Below are 23,516 nucleotides of genomic sequence, written 5' to 3'. Positions count from 1 at the left end.
TGTCCAAGTCAATGCTGGGGGCCACTGAAAGTTTGGCGATTTATTGTTGTTTGAAAGTACAATTACATAATCGGCCTCAACATTTCTGTGACTCAACCGACCGAACGGTGAAAAAAAAAAGTGATAAAGAAATACTCAATGTGGAGCATATGCGTTTAAATAATTTTAGAATAATTTAGAATAATTTACAAACCAAAGACTGCAAATTCAATATAGAAACTTATTTTTATTTACACTTAATTTTTACGACGAGCAAAACAAAAATGTTACGACTGAACCTTTATTTACGTTCGCTGTTTTTGTCCCTTTCTGCTTTCCGTCCTACTATCAGGAAGTTGTTCCACCATTCAATCTATTTTGGACATATCCAGGATTGTTAATACCATTATTCTGAACCCATAACACGGGATTTAAACTCAATTCAAATATGCGACGAAGAAACGAAGCCCAGGTGAATCCCAGCAACTCTGACGATGGTTCCAAAGCGGTACGTTAGCGTTAGCATCCCGGTGTTAGCATGCTGCACATGTGCTGTTGTTTACGTTTCATTCAAGAGATGTTTAACAAAAGTTGTTTTGCAGATGTTGATGTCTTTTTAGTTATAATATATATCTAATGTTTACTGTCACCCATCAATATTTTGCAGGACTAGGTTACTAATCTACCCTTTTTAAAATCACAATATTTATCATTATTATGTTTAGTATTTAATAACGTATACATTTTGATACGTTTATATATGAATAATAATATTATCAGCTACAACTATTGATGTTGAACCATCATTATAATATAATGTACTCACAAAAATGGCATTTTTAAAACTATTTCTTTACACTTGATTTTCTGGGACTCCTCGGTTGTTCTCAGTATTATCTTATCTATTACCTTTTAAGTATATATTTTATTGAATATTGTTTTGATTGTTTAAGCGCTTTGTGACCCTGGTCTGGAAAAGCGCTATATAAATACAAATTACTTACTTACACTTCACAATACATGCAGTTTGTTTGATATTATTTGATTTTGTTTCACAGACAACAAGTCCAGGTCCGTCCAAGTCTTCCCCCCAGAAAGCCAGATCGTCTTGCACATCTGTTCTATTGAACATAGGGAAGTGTTTTCTTGTCATAGTCTTGGTGCCTCCATTTCTCAACTACGCATCATTGCAGAGGGAAGGACAGGTGCTGCTGCCACAAGGTTATTGTTTCATCTTATCTTTGTTAAAACAAGACATACCAATAAAACCTATACATTTTTATTAAAAATGTAGAGACACTATTCATGATTGATGCCCTTTTTCTTCCAGGTGGTCAGATGATAGATGTTGGTTTAGGTCAAAAAATGCATCTTTTGTGCAAAGGTCAAGGCAAACCGGTTGGTAAGTAAAATATTTCCAGTTTTTTGAAGTTGAAGTACTCTTTCTAGAAGTGTGTTTATAGTGCGCAGGTGTTGAAATGTGTAAATGAACAGCATGATCTTGGGCCACATAACTTGTGTGTGTTGCTTAATTTTAGCTCCACATTTGCTCATACTGATGTCCACTAAAGCGGCTTGTGGGACTGTATATACATCGGTTTATTTAGGAAGTATTCAGGTTTTTGCTCAAATGTTTTGAGACGACACCGATTTGTTTTCTATTTTTGAGTTGTTTTTTTTTAAAAATGTATTTAATTAATTTTTACAATGCTATTGGAAATATTTCAATGTTATTTGGTGCTCGTATGATAATCAATATTAAATCAGAAACACACAAGATTGAAAAAAAACCCAATTTTTTTCCTTCCCTGGACAATGCGTCTTCAATGCTTTGCCTTCTGTGACAATTAAATACCCAAAATTAATTAATCTTAAAATCTTAGATTAAAAACAAATTTACCTAACCTTGAATTTTACTTGAATTTTCACCCTTTTTGTCCTCATTTGTTTAAAAGTTGAATAGCCATTATTTTTTAAAATAATGTAAGATGTACAACCATAGTGACAGTGGTGTTGGTGCTCAGTGCTCTGTGCTGCTAACAAGGCGGGTAAGAAGTTTGGCAGTTTGTTCAATTTGTGTCTCGGTCGACAGTGATGGAAGTGCATAGACAGGAAAAACTTCAACAGCAGCTCTTGGGGCTCGTTTCACTTGGTTGTCAAAGAAAGTACAAATACCATATAATGATATTTAGGAGTGTCTGTAAAAACTAAACTGTGGCTTGATTTTTGTCTCCTTTTCTCAAGTTACCATCTTTTTTCTTTACCGTTGTATTTAACCGTCTTTCTCACTCGCCAGGTGAAAAAATAAATCTTTGTTTTGTCTCGTTTGTCTCCAGTCATACTAGATGCTCCGACTGGAATGTCTTCGGACGTTTGGCTTCATATCCAAGAGAATCTTGCTACAATAACAAAAGTAAGAAAGCAACTCAAATGATCGATATTCAACAGTACTGTATCGGTTAAAACTTTTCAAATTACATATTATCATATTTATTTTTATGGGTTGTACAGTAAAGTGTTTATAAAATAAAACAATTAAATTATGTATTATTATGTACAAAATACCCAACAATTTTTGTGTAACATCCTTTGCAGCTAAAGTGACAATAAAACACCGAAAGATAGAAGTTATGACTGAGGTCGACTCCAGCAGCTTTTAAAGCTGATGTTTAAACATATTTTGGTTTAAAAAAAAAAAAAAATGAAAGCAGTTACGACTTCGTCAAGATTAATGTGGTCTGTAAATTCTGCAACACCAGAGTCAAGTACTCGACAATACTACATATATTTCCTTGTTACTGGAAGTATCACAATATATCGTTGTTGTTCTGTCAGGAGCACTCGGGGACAGTCGTAGCAGGGGCTCTGCCTCATCGCCTGTGCTCAAGAACTCAGCCCAGCAGAAAGCCTGTGCTGACAGTCTGCCCCATGTTGTTTGTCTCCCGCCACAAATGAGGTCACTGGCTTGTTGGAGATGGTTTTAATGCATCCAAACAACGCCATGATGAAAGCTGCAACCCAAACAAGCTGAAAGCCTGTGGTCTTTCTTTTACATATTTCAGGAGACTTAAACTAAAAATGTCACTTTCAATTCTACAATTCATGATTTTTAAAAAATAAAATAAATCCAATAATAAAACAGTTTTAAATACATTTTTATATTTTAACAAACATGAATGTATAATTAAAAAAAATAATGTTAAATTAAGCACAATTGTCTGTTTTAACACATACTTATGTGAGGTTAACATAATTAATATTGCATTAAATACAATTTTCTGTTTTAACAGATACTAATGTGAGGTTTACATAATTAATATGGCATTAAATACAATGGTCTGTAGTAACAAATACTAATGTGAGGTTTACATAATTAATATTGCATTAAATACAATTGTCTGTAGTAACGAATACTAATGTGAGGTTTACATAATTATTATTGCATTAAATACAATTGTCTGTTTAAACAGATACTAATGTGAGGTTTACATAATTAATATGGCATTAAATACAATTGTCTGTAGTAACAAATACTAATGTGAGGTTTACATAATTAATATTGCATTAAATACAATTGTCTGTAGTAACAAATACTAATGTGAGGTTTACATAATTATTATTGCATTAAATACAATTGTCTGTTTAAACAGATACTAATGTGAGGTTTACATAATTAATATTGCATTAAATACAATTGTCTGTAGTAACGAATACTAATATGAGGTTTACATAATTAATATTGCATTAAATACTATTGTCTGTAGTAACGAATACTAATGTGAGGTTTACATAATTAATATTGCATTCAATACTATTGTCTGTAGTAACGAATACTAATGTGAGGTTTACATAATTAATATTGCATTAAATACAATTGTCTGTAGTAACGAATACTAATGTGAGGTTTACATAATTAATATTGCATTCAATACTATTGTCTGTAGTAACGAATACTAATGTGAGGTTTACATAATTAATATTGCATTAAATACAATTGTCTGTAGTAACAAATACTAATGTGAGGTGTACAATAATAACTATTGCATCAAATACAATTGTCGGTAATAACAAATACTAATGTGAGGTGTACAATAATAACTATTGCATTAAATACAATTGTCTGTAGTAACAAATACTAATGTAAGGTGTACAATAATAACTATTGCATTAAATACAATTGTCTGTAGTAACAAATACTAATGTGAGGTGTACAATAATAACTATTGCATGAAGGACAATTGTCTGTTTCAAAAAGTATGTGAAGTTTAAAATAATGAATAAGATTAATGAAGAAAGAATATTTAATTATATAATAAAGAATAATGAATTAGGATGATTAATTCTCTATATTAAAACATGTTCTTTAAAGAATATTCTGTATATACACATAGTTTAGGCACTTTATTTGAGGCAATTTATTCATTTGAGTATTTCTGAACACTTGAGTTAAGTATAAATCATTCTGTACTTGTTGTACATAGGTGTGTGCCTACGACAGAATGGGCCTTGGATTCAGTAAACGACTGATGCAGAATGCCTCCACCGGGACTGAGAGGGTTTGGGGCTTGTCAACAACTGGACGGTGAGCGCTACCTTTTTTTTTTTTTAAATCATAAAGTCACCAACAGTGTCTTGTCTCATGCTATAGTATTCATTTGAGTTTCGTACAGGCTTAAGAATAACGCTGCATAGTTGGACCAATCATCTGCTTCCATTTTTTTTTAAAGTGATATTTCACCCAAAATTCAAATTTCTCTTATTTTCTACTCACCCTCTTGTTGACTAAGGGTTGAGATTATTTTCTAAATAATATGTAACTTTTTAGAGTTACAGGTAAAAATGTTTGTTCATTTTAATGTAGTAACTGGAGCTCAGTTGTCTTCGTCTTCATCCAAAAAGACACTTAAAAAATATCCAAATATCTCCATACTGCTCGTCTTTAATGTCCTTCTGACTGTATATTGAAGCCTCTTCATTAGAAACTGTTGATAAAAAACATCAATAAGTCTATATATTAAGCTTGTTTCTAGCAGAAGCAGGAGAGGGACGTTACAGACGAGCAGTATGGACATTTTTGGATGTTTTTAAGTGTCTTTTTGGACATAGATATGGGCAACTGAGCTGTAGTAGCTACATTTAAATGAACTTACATTTGTCTATAACTCTAAAAAGGAACAGATTACTCATAGTGGAGGGTGACTAGAAAATGAGAAATTAGAATTTTGGGTGAAATATTTTGCTGAACATCTTTGACAAATTGCATTTTGCAATTTAAATGTTTTCTGGATTTATTTTTGTCTGGTCTTTCACTGAATTTAGATATTTTTTTGTTCTTATTTTGCATATTTTTATCATTCTGTTTTTTTTTTTTTATCAACTTCACCATATAATTTACACTTAATGTGATATTTATTCATTAACCATCTGAAGTTGATAAATAATGGAACCCCTTGCTTTGCCTGCTCTTATTAAAACAACAAGGACCGCAGAATATCATGTCTCAAAAGTAAGTAAGTAATTTATATTTGTAGAGTGCTTTTCTAGACCAGGGTCACAAAGCGCTTAAACAATACTCAATAAATATGCTAAAAGGTCAAGACAAACACAATCAAGGAAAAGCCTGCATGAATAAAAGTGTCTTAAGATGTTTCTTGAAGGAGTCAGATCATCAAACACAGAGGGAGAGGAAGATCATTCCGAAGCTTATGAGCAGCTGGGGTGTAAGTCTGGATCAGATCACTGATGGAAGGTCTGACCATGAATAGATCTGAAAGTAAGAACCAGAATTTTAAAATTGATCCTGAAAGAAACTGGCAGCCAGTGAAGAGTTTTAAGGATCGGAGAAATGCGAGTTCTTCTACTAGAGCAGGTCATAGTTCCTCGGGCAGCAAGTTTGGGACACCTGCTTTAGAATATCTTTGAGAAACTGGTCTTTTAAAAACAAAACAAGTACATTCCATTTTACAGACCATAACTCAACTATCATTATATGCATTTTAAATTGATTCATCTTAGCGCTTGATTTCAATGCATCTTTACAACAATTATAAAATATTTATGTGCCAAGAACATGACGCCATACTGTATATATAGATATATTTTGTTTCAAAACTTTCTCACCCTTCTCTACAAGGGAGCCCCTGTTGCCATGCAGGGCAGATAAGCGATAATGTATCCCAGTCGTAGGTCAACGAAGACACAAGTCTCCCCCACAACTCATTTATTTCTCTCATCACTGCCAAAAGAGCAAGTGAGCTTGACTGCTGCCAGAGGAAGATGAATGCATGACGTCTTCCACTAGATCACGGGTGTGGGATTGGGCTGTAATCTGCAAGTCTTTCACATCATAAAGCGTTTGTCTGGCACTAAATCTGTCGGAGGGAGGAGCAGGCGTGACTTGCTGACGGTCAGCAGTCTGGTTTACCTTGGCATCTGGCCCGGGAAGCTGCCACCCACACATTACAGATGCAAGCAATCAATTCCCCCGGAATTTAATATCTCAAGGAGTTTGATAACTCTCTAACCTTTAAGCCTTGAGCCTCGTGAAATCTTTTTCCCTTCCCGGGCGCTGCCATCGGTTTGATGTATTAGCGTGGCACAACCAGGACAATAGATGATGAGTGTAGCTGCTGCATGACAATCGTTTTGCTGACAAAAATCATCTACACATCTACATTTTCTTTATACTTTATCTGATTTAATTACCATTAATGATTGGCAGCTTTAATCTTTCTCTTTTTTTTCCAGCTCTGTTACAGAGTTTGACAAATATCTTATCGTAGCTACAAAAGAGGCAGAATTTGTTCTGAGGAAATTGTTTATTTGTACATGACAAAAAGTTTCGTGCCTTATGATTTTTTTCATGTCTGGTCTCACTAGAAGCTTCTCTGTGAATTAGACCGACTGTGAGTAGGGGTGTAAGAAAATACTGATAGACTGAAATATCACAACGTTTTTATTCAGTATACAGTTTTGATATACACAGCACTGCATTTTTTTGGTTTCTTTTAATAAATGCAATAAAAAAAAAAAATACCCTTTTTACATTTTATAGCTTTATTTCAATTAATGGTGTGGTAAATAAATGTCGATATTTGTATTTATTTATTATGTATTTATGTTCATTTTTACAATTAACATGAACATTTTCACAGCATTTGTTCATTTTCCAAGTAAAATTCCGGACACTAGATTCCCACCGAGATCTCTGCGATGACTAAGGACGAGAGGATACAGTCGTTATGTTTGGACATAGTTTGGTTTTAAAATAAATAAAATGTCAATTGTAAGTCATTTTAAGTTCGGCAACACCAGAGTCAAGTACTTGGACAATACTTAAAATATATCCGGGTTCCCACAGTATATTAATATTTTACTATACATCCCATTGTTGGTCCTTTATCATAATAAGCAGTGCAAGTTTTTTGTTTATTTTTTATTTTATTTTTTTCCGGCCAATACCCAACCCCTAATTCAGCATTTCCTGTATCGGCTACTAAATGACCCGTTAAGACAGTTGTTGAGGTGAAAGTATCTCTTTATGATCTTATCCACAAGTAAATGGAGAAACGTACAGAAAAATGTTGGCTACATATAAAGTGTTGATGCTGTATCTGTTGTATACGACTTAAATGCTTAAAGATTTTCACCCCTTGTGTGATCGGCTTTCATACTTGTCTTCTGTAAATGTCTTTGGATGGAACGTAAGCAACACATACCTGGATAAAACTGTCTTAATGACGACTATGAAAGGACGCTTATCAGTGTAATGTGTCCATTTTGATACAGTTGTGTGTCATGTCTTCTTCCAGAATGGTGGACGACCTCCATAGACTTCTGGTTGCAGCCGAGTTAGCCAAGCCCTACATCCTGGTGGGCTCCGAGCTCGGGGCTCTGAACAGCCGCTTCTACAGCCACATCCATGATGTGTAAGTGATTCACCCATGGCCGCGTCATTAAAATACTTAGCTGTGAAAAACCGCTGAAAATATGCAGAGGTTAAGACATAAGTTGTCCAATTTCAAATTAGTATTTAAAAGGGAACAGTGCAATTCCATAAAACACATAATTACAGATGGTTAAAAAAAAGCCAGAATTTGCCCAAAAGGCTCGTTTATTAATGCTTGGAATAATTGATAATTAACAGATTTGTTGCTTCTTCTTGTATACTGATTTATTATAAGTTGTCAAATACCCATGCAAGCAGTAATTCTCCCAATATACTCGTCACTGACGTCGTCCTCTGAACCCGACACCTCTGATTAACACCATGAAGGCGGTGACATTGGGAACAAATCATACAGTTATTATGTCCCGGACATTAACGGGCGACTGATAAATGGATGACATCATGGAATTGCAAATAAGGCCTGAGGTCGTCCCGATGCACGAGTGGTCATCCGTCAGAACGTTTTACAGCAAGACAGATGAGACGACTTCATCATGCCTCACGCCTGCTATGGACTAAAAAGAGACCGTGTCGTCTGTCCTCAGGCATGTCTCAGACCTGGTGATGATTGATCCCATCCCAGAGGGCATTTTTCAAGAGGACGCGTGGAAGCAGTATTGGTGAGTGTTTTAAATGTCTTACGTTAGTCCAGATAGTTTAGGAAACGATACAATCATAACACAAATCAATGTTAACGCTAAAGCACGTTTGCATTTTTTCTGATCTTATTTTATTCCTGTGAAACAATGTCCATTTACCCTTTATTTTGAATTAAGAAATGTAGTCATATTGACTCCCCTATATGCAACAAGGCTTCTTGCAACATTCTTGAAGTTCTCCTTCTCTTTTTTTAACCCTCCTATTATTTTACAACACATTTTTGACCAGAAGACCCGCCCACAGAGTTTGCGAGTGTTCACCAAACTGCTTTACGGAAGTAGAATAATTGAAGTACTAGAGACCCTTTGAACTCACCAGGAAAATAAAAGAAGAAACCCGAAAACAAGTCATCGCAAATGAAACAACACATGCCCAAAACATTCTGTTACGTATCGTTACTATAAGAAAAAAAAAAAAGGGTTGAAATTAGAGCTAAATTCCAACTAACTCACCTCTCCTGACTTACTGCATCTTGGAGAGAAAGACTTCAACATTTGAAACATACAAGTCCCTCATCATGACCATATTTTGAACTCATTACTTCTCAGCGAACAAGAGGTTACGAGAGCGGAGTCCATTACGTTATAATATCTCCTCCCTTCTCCCAGCCAGCTGTAATCACGCCCCACTTTGTTTATACAACGAGTCCCTTGGAGATGGAGACTTCGGGGATTGATGAAGTGCGGTGACATACCTCAATGCTTGACCAATCACAGCAGAGTCGGCGTGGTTATGGAGAACACAATTTTATCCTGAGAAATCAACACTCCAATGGACGGTGCTTGAGCACCTTTTATGTAAATATTTCAATGAAGAGAGTTTTGTACCAAGCGACACATACTGATGATACAATAGGGGTCAAATATCTATTTAAGACACTTAAATTAGCACAGTTGCCCTTTTGATCTAAATTATTGATTTTGCTTGTCAACGACCAAAATGTCCTACCTGAGACGAGTAGCTCCCGAATCTCAATGCAACAAATCTTAAGCGGTAATATTGTCAGAAAATGTCTTTCATAATAATTTTTTTTTTTAATGTAGTTTAGATTATTTGTAACCTGGATTCTGATTCTACATTGAAGCTTCTCTTGCTGACACAAACTACAGCAAATGTATCAGCGATCCTTAATACAAACACAAAGTCAACATCTTCTCCTGACTATGGATCACCCCAAGTACAAATATCCACTCAGATTATTTGGTCCTCAATTTGCAGAAACATGTGGGGTGAACTATCATCAGTAGTTGTGAAATAATTTCCTCTTCTTCAGTAAAAAAAATAAGTTATATTGAGATAAGTAAAGCAGAGGAGCCCAAAGAAATTGAGGATTTGTTCGTCATTATTCTTTTCACCTCACTAAGGGGGTGATTTGAATGCATTTTGGGTAGAAGAATGGCATGTTTTTGGATTGGGGGAGAAGAAATGGAGAGCATACTCTCACCCAATCTGAAATGATTAAATGGGAAATAAGATTAAGAAAAAAAGCAGATCAAAAGTGAGAGGCAAAAGAGGATGGTGGCGAGGAGTGTGGACGCCACTCCAGCCCCTTTCCTTCATGTTGAAGATGGTTGATCCTCTCCACTGGGTGGGGCTCATTAGCCTGATTAATTGGAGGCAAAAGAAAGTCATTAGCTGGTCGTAATCTTTTAGTCTGAGACAGATGAGTAAAAAGTGGGGGCTGCCACCGACTGTCAAGAAGTGTAATAACATTGCTTTAATCCTCGGGGCGGGAAATAAGTCAACTCACTGCATCCCCGCGATGTAATGATTATCAACAAGTCCCGACAGGGTGTCATTAATGATAATGGAGCGGCAGAGATAGATTTTCCTGTGACATGCTGGTTATGCAACTCTTGTTTACAGTGCTCTGGGTCACCATTTAAAAAGGCAACAGACTGATGCAGAGATAATTAGTCAGTTTATGGACAAAACATTAAAGTTGTTTGTAGAAAACTGACAGCTCGATGGCAAAATATGCAGGATAAACATCTTCGGGGTTAATTTGGAGTGTTTTCATATATAGACATGGCAGGAACGCGGATTTGTTCTGTTCCAATAACATGATCTACATACCGGCAGGGTTGGGTATAGATTTTAGAAAAGAGGATCAGAAAAATGAGACTGAAAGATTTACTGATGATTGGTTTGTTACCTCTTGGTTCTCTCAGTCAGTAAACTTGTAGGACATATTAAAGATAATACTTTGATTGATATTACTTTATTCTTACCACATTGGGGAGATTCTAGTTGCTTCAGCAGTACATACACATATTAGAACGTACAATACACGTGTTAAAACATTAACACACAAAGATTATAATTTAAAAAAATACAAAGAAATAAAAACGAAAACAAATGATTCAAAATATGTCAAAAATAAGAAACATTAACATTAACATAAAACTACCGGGGTTTAAATCATGTTATACAATTTGGACTCGACAAATCACAATAAAACAAATGAAAATGAAGAAAATCATTAATATAATAGTAAGAGAAGTACTGTGTCATGATGGTTAAAGCAACGAACAAATACATTTTTTTTTTTGAGTCTGAATGTTACGTACTGCGGCTTTAAAAAGAGAAAATCCCACTTTGCAGATTACACCAGACAAGCTTTTTTCAAAGCATTAAATTCTAAATAATTGATGTTCATTCATGCATTTCTAGATTTACGATCGGTTGGACAGAAACCACAAAAGAGCGATGAATTACAACGTAGTCATTGCCTTGTTTTGTTAATTACCCGCAGCGGCACAAGCATGAATAATAAATGGTCAATCGCCACGACTTGTTCGTACGTGGTTGGAAATGTAAAAAGATGCAGATCGCTTAGTTAAGCGGAGGTGGTAGAATTAAAACACTGTGACAATGCAATACAGCAAGAATACTAATGCAATGTCATGTTTACACCATTGCAGACACAACAATATAGCTCCTATTGTACAAGTAAAGGGTACTATTGTTGGGACAAATAGAATTATAAGAAGAAATATATCTTAAGAGTGTAATGTTAGAGCCGATATCTACACGTTCTTACATCAATACCTATGACATTGTACAAGCATCTACAGTTCTTTTAGGCGTTCTTGATTTTTCATCACATGATTAACACAGGAGTTACTACTTTATCGATACTATTGTTCTCTTTTTTTTTTTTAACAATTGTACTTAACTGTAAATTAAACCCTCATTCCCAAATCTCTTCTACCATATTCTCTGTAGAAACAAAGGCAGACAAAAAAACACAAATACATTTTAGTATTTACATAAAAGGGTTTTCTACTCAGGTACTCATACAGGTTCCTGAGCGATACTTTTTCAGATTAAATTCTAAGAAAATGACATTAGACATAGTACAAATCTAAAAAAAACAACTAAACAAACATTAGTAAATTTCCACTGCGAGCCGTTATCTTGAAAATAAAATGATTACCAGTGCTAAGCTCTAACAAGTAGTAAATTAGTCAGATCTATATAAAGCTTCGATCACACCCGAGTATCGTAGCGTGGCACCAAAAGACAAAGAATGTTTTGATTCTACTGAAAAAGAACCGGACTTCGATACCCAACCTCCGAAAAAAGGGTTGCCATGACATTTTCCCATGGACTGAACGAAAGTATTCAAGTCTGGATCACATTCATTTTTCAAGAGACGTTCTGTACACCGAGGTCAACATTGAACGTCCACACGATTAGCACGACTGAGGCCTGGTAAGAAGTTGCATGCGGCTCAAAGTGGGGCAGTTCCATTTATAAAGGGATAGGTGTCCAATTATTTTTTGATTAATAGAGGCATTCATTCCACCGAGTACATGCCGGCTCGGCTTGTAAATCCAATTACCATGTGGTGGAAGTAAATGAGAAATGAAATGAAGCAAAAGATATACATGCATTTGTTCCGTTGGAAAACAATTTTATCACGGCTGTAATTTTCCACGCCGGACTAAAAATAGAACCAGAAGCGGGATATGGAGTAAGATGCTGCTGTCGTCGACATCCTTCAACTCGCGGTTTTTTTCCCCCCTCTCGAGCAAGGTCACATTTAGGTGTACATCAACAAGGTGTTTTTATACTTCTGCATGTCATATACAGTGCTGAACACAAAGACCTGCCCCCGAGAGAGAAGAGGAAGAGATACCAGCTTTAGCTCTGAGACGGGGGATATTTACACATCAAAGAACGGCTCATTTTTAAAAAAAAGAATCCATTCCTCAATAATCCCTGAGAATAAATCGCCACCATCTCCTGAGAAAATGTTACTTCGGATGCATGCGTTCATGACGGCTACATTTGCTTTGCAAACACGTGGAGACCTCTTGAGCAGCCCGGACTCGTCTGAGCTGTAAATGAGCTTTATTACGCCACCTCCTCACGCCCATTACTGCCTCTCGCTCCGGTTTATTTGCTTGTTTCTCCGTTTAGCTTTATTTGTACTTCTGAGCCAACGACCCGGAAAATGGAAAGAGTACGTCGCACCAGTTAAATATGATGGGGAATTTGCTATGATGAACTGAACGTTAGGACGGTGTGTTACAACATGTATCGTGAGATGATAATGTGCTTTGTGAGACGCCCATGACTCTCTTCCCATTTTAACACACGAGTAATGTGGATACGAGCGCTGAAGATCTTCCCATCATACAGTTAAGCAGCTATACCTTGTGAAATAACAATTGGCTAATTTAGTTTTGCACAATCTGGCAGTCGGTTTGCAAACGTGTACAATGATTTGTGGCCTCGTGTGCAAAGAAACAATACAATGTCTAAGAGAAGTAGATGTCAGCAGTGGTCAGTATTTTAGTTTCGACTGCAATTTTCCGCTTATACATTTATTCAACAATTAGCTTCATTCATTTACACATTGATAAACTTTTTATGGACCAAGAAGTCCGAAAACTGTATCACAAATATCATGTTGCATTAGTCTCTAGAGAAGGTAGATTTGATGGAAGACGCCTCCATCCACTCCAGAGATTAGATTTATGAAAATAATTCCAATTAAATCTCCTTAATTTAAATGTAATAGTTCACCGTAATTTCACTCATTTTCTACTCGCAAATCATGTCAAGGGTTATTTTCAGAGTAATCCGTTTCTTTTCAGAGTAATAGGCAAAAATGTACATAGTTTTTTATCGTAGTTACTGATGCTCAGGTTCATCTTCGTCCAAAAAAACACATCCAAGGTGCTTGTCAGTACCATCTTGTAGTGAAGCCTCAAATTGAGGAATTGTTCTGGAAAAAAAAGTTAAAATTCTACATTTTAAAACTTGTTTTTAGCTTTAGATGCCGCTGGGCTAGCAGCCTAAATCCTGTGCACTTGCACTGAACCAATTTGTTTCAATGAGGAAAGACGTCAGACAGGAACTGAGAGACTGATAACTTCCACCTTAAACAGACTTAAGGTATGGATTTATTTAAGTTTTCTGAATAATTCCTAATGGAGAGGTTCAATACAAGAAGGACGTTACAGAAAAGCAGTATGGAGGTATTTGGATGTTAAAATAAACAGCTGAGCTCCACTTGCTACATTAAAAAGGAAAAACATTTTTGCCTTCAACTCTAAAAGGAACAGATTACTCTGAAAAGAATCCCAACCCTTAGTCGACAGAAGTGCGAGTAGAAAATGAGTGAAATAACAGTGAACTATTACATTTAAATTAAGAAGATTTAATTGGAATTATTTTCATAAATCTAATCTCTGGAGTGGATGAACGTCTTCCATCAAATCTACCTTCTCCAGAGACAAATGCCGGCATTGGAGTTATTTCACGGATTATTTTCACCATATTTTCTTTTCAGACGAATTCATTTTGCCGTGTGAATGCAGGCATTCAAAAGCGTCTGACCCGTCCGAGTCTGCGGGTGTAGAAGCAATTTACCCCATGGGGGAACACATTTGCTCAGGAACAGCGGGGGGGACACTCGTCTAATGGGATGGTCCTTAGAATTTAATGAAGGCTCATTGATTGGCAATTTCTCCCTTTTTAATGTTCCATTACTGTGTTGAAGAGCACTTGACTGCCTTCACATCCTTCACTCTGAACACTTTTTTATCTTGTCATTTGACGTATTCCACTTTAATGCAGTTGTAGAGAGTGTATTCAGGACTGCGTCGTCAATTCGTCTCATCATTTACTTGTTCATCGTCACTGACTGGTTATAAAATGATGCCAAATCGACTCTTAAACATCAATAGATCCACTTAGACCAACACTCAAACAATCATCCGTGTCATTAATTGAGATAAAAAGTAATAAAGTATGCATTTTAGTACCATTTTACATTGTTTTTCCCCTTTATTCCAAGGTAAAACATTATTTTGTTTTTAATGTACATTTAAGAAGACAAAAAAGCAGGAATACGGCAGCAGGTAATAACAATTATACAACCAGGGCCGAGTCGGCATGACTGAATAAAAGTTCAACAACTACAAAGGCCTAAACGGGGCTTTAGTATTTATCTCCAAAGACCTTAACATCTCAAATGTCACGCGTTTGAAAGCCTGGGTTATCGCGGCGCACACTGGGTTCTTATGATGTTCATGTGGCAGTTGTAACCTGTCGCAGCTCTGAAGTCGTTTTTTTTTTTTTTTCATACAACTTTATAGAGCAAACAGAATATAAATGTCTGTATTCTTATTCACCGTCAATACGATCGCACGACTAAATCAACAAATACAATTAACATTTGATAATCGAAAGACAATTAAAAACTATTGAAGTAATTCAGTGAGCAATCGCAAAAACTGGGTTCTTTCAACTCTTTATCTATTAAAAGGAAAGTACTTCTGCTTCGTCTACAATACAAATATTCAACACGCATTTAAAAATAAAGTCACCACAACATGACCTGACAAAGCCCAATTAGCCCCAAGAATAATACTGACAGAAAAAAGGTGTTTTAACTTTTTTTCCCTATACTTTTAAAGTGTTTTGGGAAATATTCCACAATTATTTTTCAAGGATACCAGTTGGTACCTGTATCACATAAATCCTAGAATCTATTAAAAAAAAAAAAAAAATTCATACAATAATTACTATAAAAGTCGATCATTTTAAACAACGTTGAGACCAGTGTTCTGGACCAAACAAAAGTATATTTACCCAACAGGAAACTGGCATCTTTATAGGTCACCATATCAACATTTATCTACTGCTTTGCCCCCTGGAGTTTTTAAGTACGGGATGCTGTCCGTCTACAAAGAATGTTTTTGTTGTGTGGCCTTTCAGTAGAATAACATTGTCCGGTTGGTTACGATATGTTAAAAAAAGCTTCATGTTTTTTTCCCTGCTTTCATCCCATTTGATTTGCCCGGTTGATTCTGTTGTTTCTATGCTGCATACTTTTCATTTCCTCTTGCTTTTTTTTTTGTCTCTACACTGCAGGACTTTGACTTGCCCATGGTATGAAGTGTCCCACATAGATAAATTTGCCTCTTGAGCGGTTATATAATCCGTGAAGATTTGTTTGCTCCCCCCCACCCCCTGTCTCTGCCGCCCTCATTGGTGAAAACTAGCAGCAAGCGATGACATCCAGTTGCGGGAATGTCTCGGAGCCCGGTACCGTCAGACGGCAATCAATAGCCCATCGGAGCGTGACCCGGCTATAAGCCCCTTCAGGGATTTTTTAGGCTGAGATTGGCGGCAAGCACCAGGCTTTCGGGGCTGATGGATGGATAGCGTGAAAGGAACTCTGAAGGAGGAAACTTGGCGAGAGAAGTACAGTCCGGAAAATAAATCATACTGTAACCATATTTCCGGCCTCGGGCGCCGAATTACAAAACCAAACATATGCAAGTGAGCAGCGCTGATCATTAAATAACATTAATTTGACTCTCCACTCAAAGAATAAATGCTCAATAGGTATATGAGGTGCATTTTTTTAAAAAAGTTTCATTCAATAGTATTTTGCCGGGAGCGCATCATCCATCTCTGCCTTAATGAGAACTCTGTGCCGGAACCAGCTTCCCTCGTGCACAAATATCTGCTTCCCTGATGTTGTTGATGCATTTTCCGGCAAATGCACTTCACAGTTTTATAAATCAATTTCAAACTTTTATTTTTAAACTCAAGTGTTACAAACAAGACAATATCAAACACACAAGGCTTTTTTTTAAATCCTCCAACGTATCCTTGCCAACGTATGCCCAACATAGAGCTTGAATATGGACTACTTTATCCCAAAATTTTCGCACTATGGAGCCTTTTAGCTAAACTTTGTAGTTTGTCAACATTTTAAAAGATGTGACCGCTGTTTCTAATACATAAGGTACATTGATAACATAAGGCTTACTGGTCTGTACTGCTTAATTCCAGTTTAATACCCGCTATCCCATCCCAATTTCTCCCGGCAACAGGACACCAGTATGTCGCAGGGCACACAAAGACGGACGGAAATTCACACACATGCTCATAACTATGGACAATTTCCCCAAGTTCCCAAACAAACTCTGTATGTTTTTTAGACTGTGGGAGTAAACCAGAGTCCCTGAGTACACAGGGGGACTATAATACATTTCTCTCCCTAAAAATAGAAAAATAAACCATAAAAATTGGATGCAGGGATATTAGAAGAAGTAAACCATAGCAGCCAGTTGGAACTGGTGATGGTCTGATGAAGTGGTGTCATGTTGTTTAGAGGTCAGTAGGTGGCGCCATCCCTTTAAAAATAACGTGATGTTTCGTTAGAAAAGTTCAAAACAAAGGAAAATAGTGCAGAGACCGCCATCTAGTGGGCTCAGAAAATAATGTCATGGCTTCCTGAAGCGTCACTAGTTGGAGCTAAACCACCTTTGCGAGTTCTGTAAGGTGAAAATAAAAACTTCCAAGTCTCTCTGCAACAAAAGTTTGTTTAGAGAGTTGGGTCTAATACATTGAATTATGTCCAGTAAGTTTATTGTTGTGTTTCCCCAAGTCGGGTAAGTAAATGTGTTAGAGACTGATAGAAGAGCAGCTGAGCTCACTTTAAGAAGACAACCGTGTCTTCTCTGCACAGATGCTGGTCCTCGACTGTATCTGCCTGTGCAGCTGCATCACTGTATACGATTCATTAGAGCTTCTGCCTCCCACTGGGTCTCCTCGTTCCTTAGTCAGCACAGGAGTACCTCCTCCCCTGCCTGGAGACCCCCCGAGGATGACACTTCATTGTTACCATTGTCATGATACTGGACCGTGAGTGACGCAGAGGTTCACCTGTCCGCAGCACAGTGTGGACATATGATGCGACAGGGACATCTGGTGGTCATAGTTGCTACTGCAGGACCCTTTTAGAGTGGACATGTCTTAAATATCTGGAGGAAACAATACTATTTTTTTTTTGGAATAATCATTGAAAACAATTAGCTCAATGGAACAGCAGGTGGCAGCAGTGTTCTGGAACTTGCTTGCACAGCACACTTGAACAAGAACGGGAGGTCATGCTGTGACAACTTTTGCACCACATTTTCTGTACTTTTGCCACTTTTTTGTACCTTTTACATGGGAAAATAATTGATACTTCTACATGCATTTCTCCGTTTCCATTGTTTAAGTTGCATCTTTTGTTACTAATGCTCATGTCAAACCTCTAACATTCTCAAATCTCTAATATTTATAACATATTAGCACTATTGTTAACTTATTTGTATTTATACTTTATATACATTAATTATTATATGCAATATTTATAATGTTATTTATTTATTCTGTGTAAACTACATTGCACTATTTTTAACTTTCTACTTTTTGCATATACATCTCTCTGCTGTTTTTTAACGGTTGCCAAGTTTCATTGTTTCCCTGCCGTGTTTTCTGTGCAACGACAATAAAAGAAAGTCTAAAGTCTAACAAACTCAAAAAAGACGATGGTATTGATCTTATCTTAACCTAAATTAATACATTTTCAATGTTTAGATACATATTGGCAACTTTGTACCAAGTAAAAAAAAAAAGCAAGTAAAAGTCTTCCCTTTATCCTCAATTACAATTGAACTGAACTGGAACAAGCAGAGTATAGTCATGTGTACCAAAGTTAGTTTCTCTGGACCAACGTTGTATATATCTATATAGCTTCAATTATATAGTCAAGATGTAAGACGATTAAAGACCCAAATTTACAGAGAAACCAAACAAAAAAAAATAATCCACAAAACACAAATCAAATTCGGATCCAAAGACATGAAAAATTATCTCAAAATACCTCTGGTGTATTATCACAGCAAAGTTTGAATACTGTGCACTAAGAAGCTAACATGCTAACATGCTAACATGCTACCCTGACATGCTAACCACTTAGTTCAGTGAGAAATCACTGTTTTAAATCTCATCATCTCAAGAATTGGATTATCCTGATGAAAATAACAGGGCAGAAATGAAATATGTATCATTTTAAATGCACAATAATTCATGTTGGTGTGAAGATATAGTTAAATAAACACAGACACAAGGATACAAATATAACATAGCGGTCAAAACATGTGTACAGCAGAAAAGGGGTGAATTTAGAATAAACAGGAAACATCTGAAGTAAACAAACTCACCGATAATATCATGAACAAAAGTCCCAGAAAATACCAGAACAATGGAGAGAATCTGACACACAAGGCTGGAACTGAGAGGTTTCTAATTGCAGGATTCGTTCCAGCTGTGAATCATTATCAAGACAAAAAAAAAGAGGAAGTGAAGGAGCTGAACAAAATAAAAGTAGCAGGAAACACAAAATAAAAGCACAGGCTAGTATTTAAGCTGATGCTCATCCAATAGTTTATCCTTTCAATATTTGCATGTGAACAATATATGAAGAGAATATTTGTAGTTATCATCTATTCTTTATCTTGATTTATGATCATAATAAAGATCTTATTTTTACAGTTACAGAACAAATATAAATGTTTTGTTCGTTTTTCACAAATAATACAAGAAACAAAATTAACCGCAGATTATTTTTAGACTAATTTAAATCATTATTTTATAGCAAATCCTTTAAAATGGATACGTTTAAGGGTCAAAGAACAATTGTAACTTTGTCTCTTAAGTTTCGTCCGTAATCATGTCGTCCTGGTACTACAAGTTGAAACTATACTAGAATTGTTTCCTGAGTTTTATTTTGAAATTTCAATTTGGTCTTCTGTCCAAGACACAATGACACAGACTCCCATCTTCTTGAAAATTCTCCCACATGTTGCAATTCTGATGGATCGATTCCACACGCTTGTTACTTCCGGCCGAAAATACACCTCATTTTTCAAACGTCTCGGTTTGCGATTCCAAATATTACAAACGAAAAATTCCTCCGTCAGAGTTGAATTGTCCTGGTCAAGGGAAAGCGTCAGAGTCACGATGAAAGAGTGGAGGATGTTGAAACACCAGACGAAACTGCCAAAAAAAATAATCACTTCCTCTCTGTATCGGCTTCTTCTTCTTCTTCGTGACACTTTTGAAATTGACTTTAGAGCTTGTAATAGTTGGCAGAGGTCGTGTAATAGTTGGTGTTTTGTGCGTAAGCGGCTTCTCAGGTAACAGAGGCCCTGCATATGAAATAAGATGGTAATGAGGAGGATGTGGTGGTGGGTTGGGTGGGGGTGTGATTGTGGGGTGGGGTGGGGCGGGGGTGGGGGGGCTTATCACTACTGGGCCAAATTCCGACAGTGAATTGCGCAGTTGTAACAAAAGTAACAGAGCGTCCATTCAGCCTGCACTAATCCAGATGGGAAAGTCAAACAGCAGAAAGTCCGTGGCACAAACTCATTTCATCACTTTATTAATTTAGATATTGCCTCCGCGCTCCTGTGGGGAGGAGGGGAAAAAAAGAGCCCCTTCTGAAATGACCAACATCGGTGAGGCGTTTTGCTCGACATGGTTCCCCCACTTCGTCTCCTCCCGTTATCTGTTTAATTCATCCCACCAATCTTGGCTGTCTTTACCCACTAAATTTCCCTTTGACACGCATGCCTTGCTCCGCATAATCCTCACTCCGGGGCAGAATTAAAAATGGGAGGGAAAAAAAAAAGGAAAAAAAAGAAGGGAATAGGACAGGTGGCTGCAGAATCCTTGAAATAATGTTCAATGCCGGGACAGGAATGATTTGACCAGATTCAAACTGGGGGGCCTGATAGGACTTTTTTTTTTTTTTTTTGGAGTGAAAAAGAGGGAGACAGCTGGAACATGTGCAGAGACTGAGAAGTTCCCTTTGACAACTTTGGCTTTAAATTGAGCTGCCAGAATGACTTTGTGTGGGGGGTGAGGGGTGGTGGGGGGGGGGGGACCGTGTCGGTGATGAAATGTCGTCGTTCAGAGGTGCGATTCAATAGTTTCATGTCTGTAATGGCGAAAAAGAAATCTAAAGTTTTATTCCTGTTTCTGCTCATAACTGTCATTTACATGTCAAAGCGGTTTATTTTACACGTTTAATAGACTTGTATTTTTAAGATTAATCTGGTCATTAAGATGGTTTTACCTGAGATCTTTGAGGTGTGTTCTGGTAAACATGTTCATTCATCAATGTCTTCATGTACTTAATTGTATTGATCATAAAAGTATCACCATATATTTATGCACGGAAACAACCCGAATACACAGGTTTTAATTGCTTCATACTCCTGTTGTGTTATCAGTTTTATCTTGATCTTTAAAATATATACTTTATTGAATATTGTTTTGATTGTTTAAGCGCTTTGTGACCCTGGTCTGGAAAAGCGCTATACAAATAAAAATTACTTACTTACTAACTTCCATTAAAGACCACTACATGTACCATTAAACATCACTCACACTTTAATTCACTAGTAGTGACATTTACCTTTAATCATTGATCCAAGTATCTAAGTATCCAATTAAGTAAGTGAGTAATACCTAAAATCGTCCAATATGTGCATCAATACATGTTGACAAGTCACAAACCATTTACCATAATCCAGGTAAATGTGTAAATATGCTGAAATGGAAACGTGGGATTTTATTTTGAACCTTATTTTGAACTATTTCAGTTGTCCAATAGAATCCGAGTGAACTCACCCTGTAAAGAATCGATGCCTGTGTCTCCATCATTAATATTTCCTGCAGTTTACTTAAAGCATCGTGATGATGTTGTTACACTTATTTCAGATGAACAGAATAATTCAGACCGATTCATGTGATTCTTTCTAACTGGAAAAAATGACGCGCTGCTACCGACAGGGGTCGCCACAGACAGAACAATACGCTCTCCCGAACCTCTCGTCCTTTTACATTTCAATTCAGATTTTGAGGACTTATTTTTACAGTTTTTCTTTTCTACATAGTCAGCAGGAACCGATTTCTCTGATCGAAGACGGATCAGGATCTTCCACTCGACACACATTTGAGCTTTATGTGATTCTAAGTGCAAAGAGTAAAAATCATTGCACTTTTTGGACAATTTATTTTATATTTTTTGCTAAGTAGTAGTTTAGACTGTTTTGTAGAACATGATTGAAATTATTTAATATTTACAGCCAAAGCTTACAAAAGCTTAACTGCAGCATCAATCATTATTATTTGTAAAATAAAATAAATAAAACAAGTTCTTCTCATACTATTAAACTATAGTTAAATATATAATATATTAAAAGGATGTATGTACGTGAAAAATGGTTGTATTTTTGCTTGACTTGTATGTAAAGGTAATTTTTAAAATGACTAAGTATGTTGTCATTAAGTTGTTGAGAGTCTACTTTGCGTCATTAATTTATCTAAAATATCAGTTTGTATCAGATTATTCTCTCATTTTTAAACAGTTCTTTGTAATGATCTGTCCATGGAGGTGTAGATCTGTGCAAAGAAGAAAGAAAAACAACATTTTTCTGTTGATTTTTGAGGGTTTTTTGGACGAGTGTTGCTGGTGTCCAGGTATCAGATCTGTTAAATCCACCGATCACACACATTAGAAGGAGACCAGCCCGACTGAATCAGAAAGACATCGGAAGGAAAACATCTCTTGGTGTTTGGAGGATGGTCCTCGGCGGTGTTCAGGGGGGGTCGGTGGTGGTGGTGGTGGCACCGGAGTGGGCGAGGGGCGACGGAGAGAGAGAGCGACGGTGCTATTGATTGGGCTCCACAGTCTGAGACCAGCCAATTCAGGGCACCAGTGAGCCGAGACCGATTAGGCCTCCGGTGTTCCTAAATCACATCGCTCGTCTTCTTTCATCTGCCGGGAGAGCAGCGGCTCTTCCTCGTCCGGCAGGTAAATGTTTCACCGGGGGGGTCGAGGGAGCCGTCGGTGAGGTCAGTTGTGGCACCGGGGGTCAAATACTGTACATCATCGGATTCATCTCAGAATAATCTGTTGAAACTCTCGCATAGAAACGTGCTTTGATGAATAATAGACTTACTATCCTGACCTAAAATCCTCTAAATAAACATCTTTACAGTTAAAATATAACAAATAATGTTCATTTACATTGAAGATGACCCGATTTAATATTTGGTCAATTAAAGTTTATATAAAGGGTTGAATGGTTAAACCTCCCTATGCAAACAAATCCAATTTAAGATGATGCGTAAATATTATTTTTACATCTATTAAAATTTTTGTTTTAAGTAACACAGTATTGTGTATATCCGAAGTGAAGATGAGAACAAGTTTCTTCATTTTAGCAGATCAAATAGTATTTAAGGCTCCGAGGGTCTTTTATTTTTGGGGGTTAAACAGTCTTGAAACTCACCTTATGTGATACATTTAAATGTTAATTTGCACAAAAGTACATGGTTGTAGTTGTTGTAAAAATATGAATATTATTGCTAAATGAAAGTCATTTTACTGAAATAAACATGGGATTTTATACATCTTGATTTCATAATAACTTTTTTTTTTAAATCTATTTACTCAAAATCCATTCATAAAAAACCTGAATGAAAACATTTGTTTTATTTCTAGTACCTGTAACTGAATCAGTATCTTCAGGTCAAAGCTCACGAAAGGTTTGTTGAC

General features: G+C 36.5%; 1 protein-coding gene across 1 annotated transcript in view; it reads left to right on the top strand.

Annotated features, from left to right (window-relative positions):
- The first annotated feature begins 331 nt into the window (after positions 1–331).
- Positions 332–23,516, top strand: part of LOC148067258 (uncharacterized) — a 31,515-nt gene continuing 8,330 nt past the window's right edge. The window contains exons 1-7 of the mRNA XM_087805364.1: positions 332–487; positions 1,038–1,200; positions 1,310–1,381; positions 2,316–2,392; positions 4,461–4,561; positions 7,791–7,907; positions 8,473–8,547. Coding sequence (XP_087661490.1) covers positions 428–487; positions 1,038–1,200; positions 1,310–1,381; positions 2,316–2,392; positions 4,461–4,561; positions 7,791–7,907; positions 8,473–8,547 — 665 coding nt within the window. The 5' untranslated portion in view covers positions 332–427. The remainder of the gene's footprint in view (positions 488–1,037; positions 1,201–1,309; positions 1,382–2,315; positions 2,393–4,460; positions 4,562–7,790; positions 7,908–8,472; positions 8,548–23,516) is intronic.

Source organism: Callionymus lyra, chromosome 13, assembly GCF_982586985.1.
Source record: "Callionymus lyra chromosome 13, fCalLyr1.hap1.1, whole genome shotgun sequence".
NCBI classification, from domain to species: Eukaryota; Metazoa; Chordata; class Actinopteri; order Syngnathiformes; family Callionymidae; genus Callionymus; species Callionymus lyra.
This window is presented reverse-complemented; position numbering and strand designations above follow the sequence as displayed.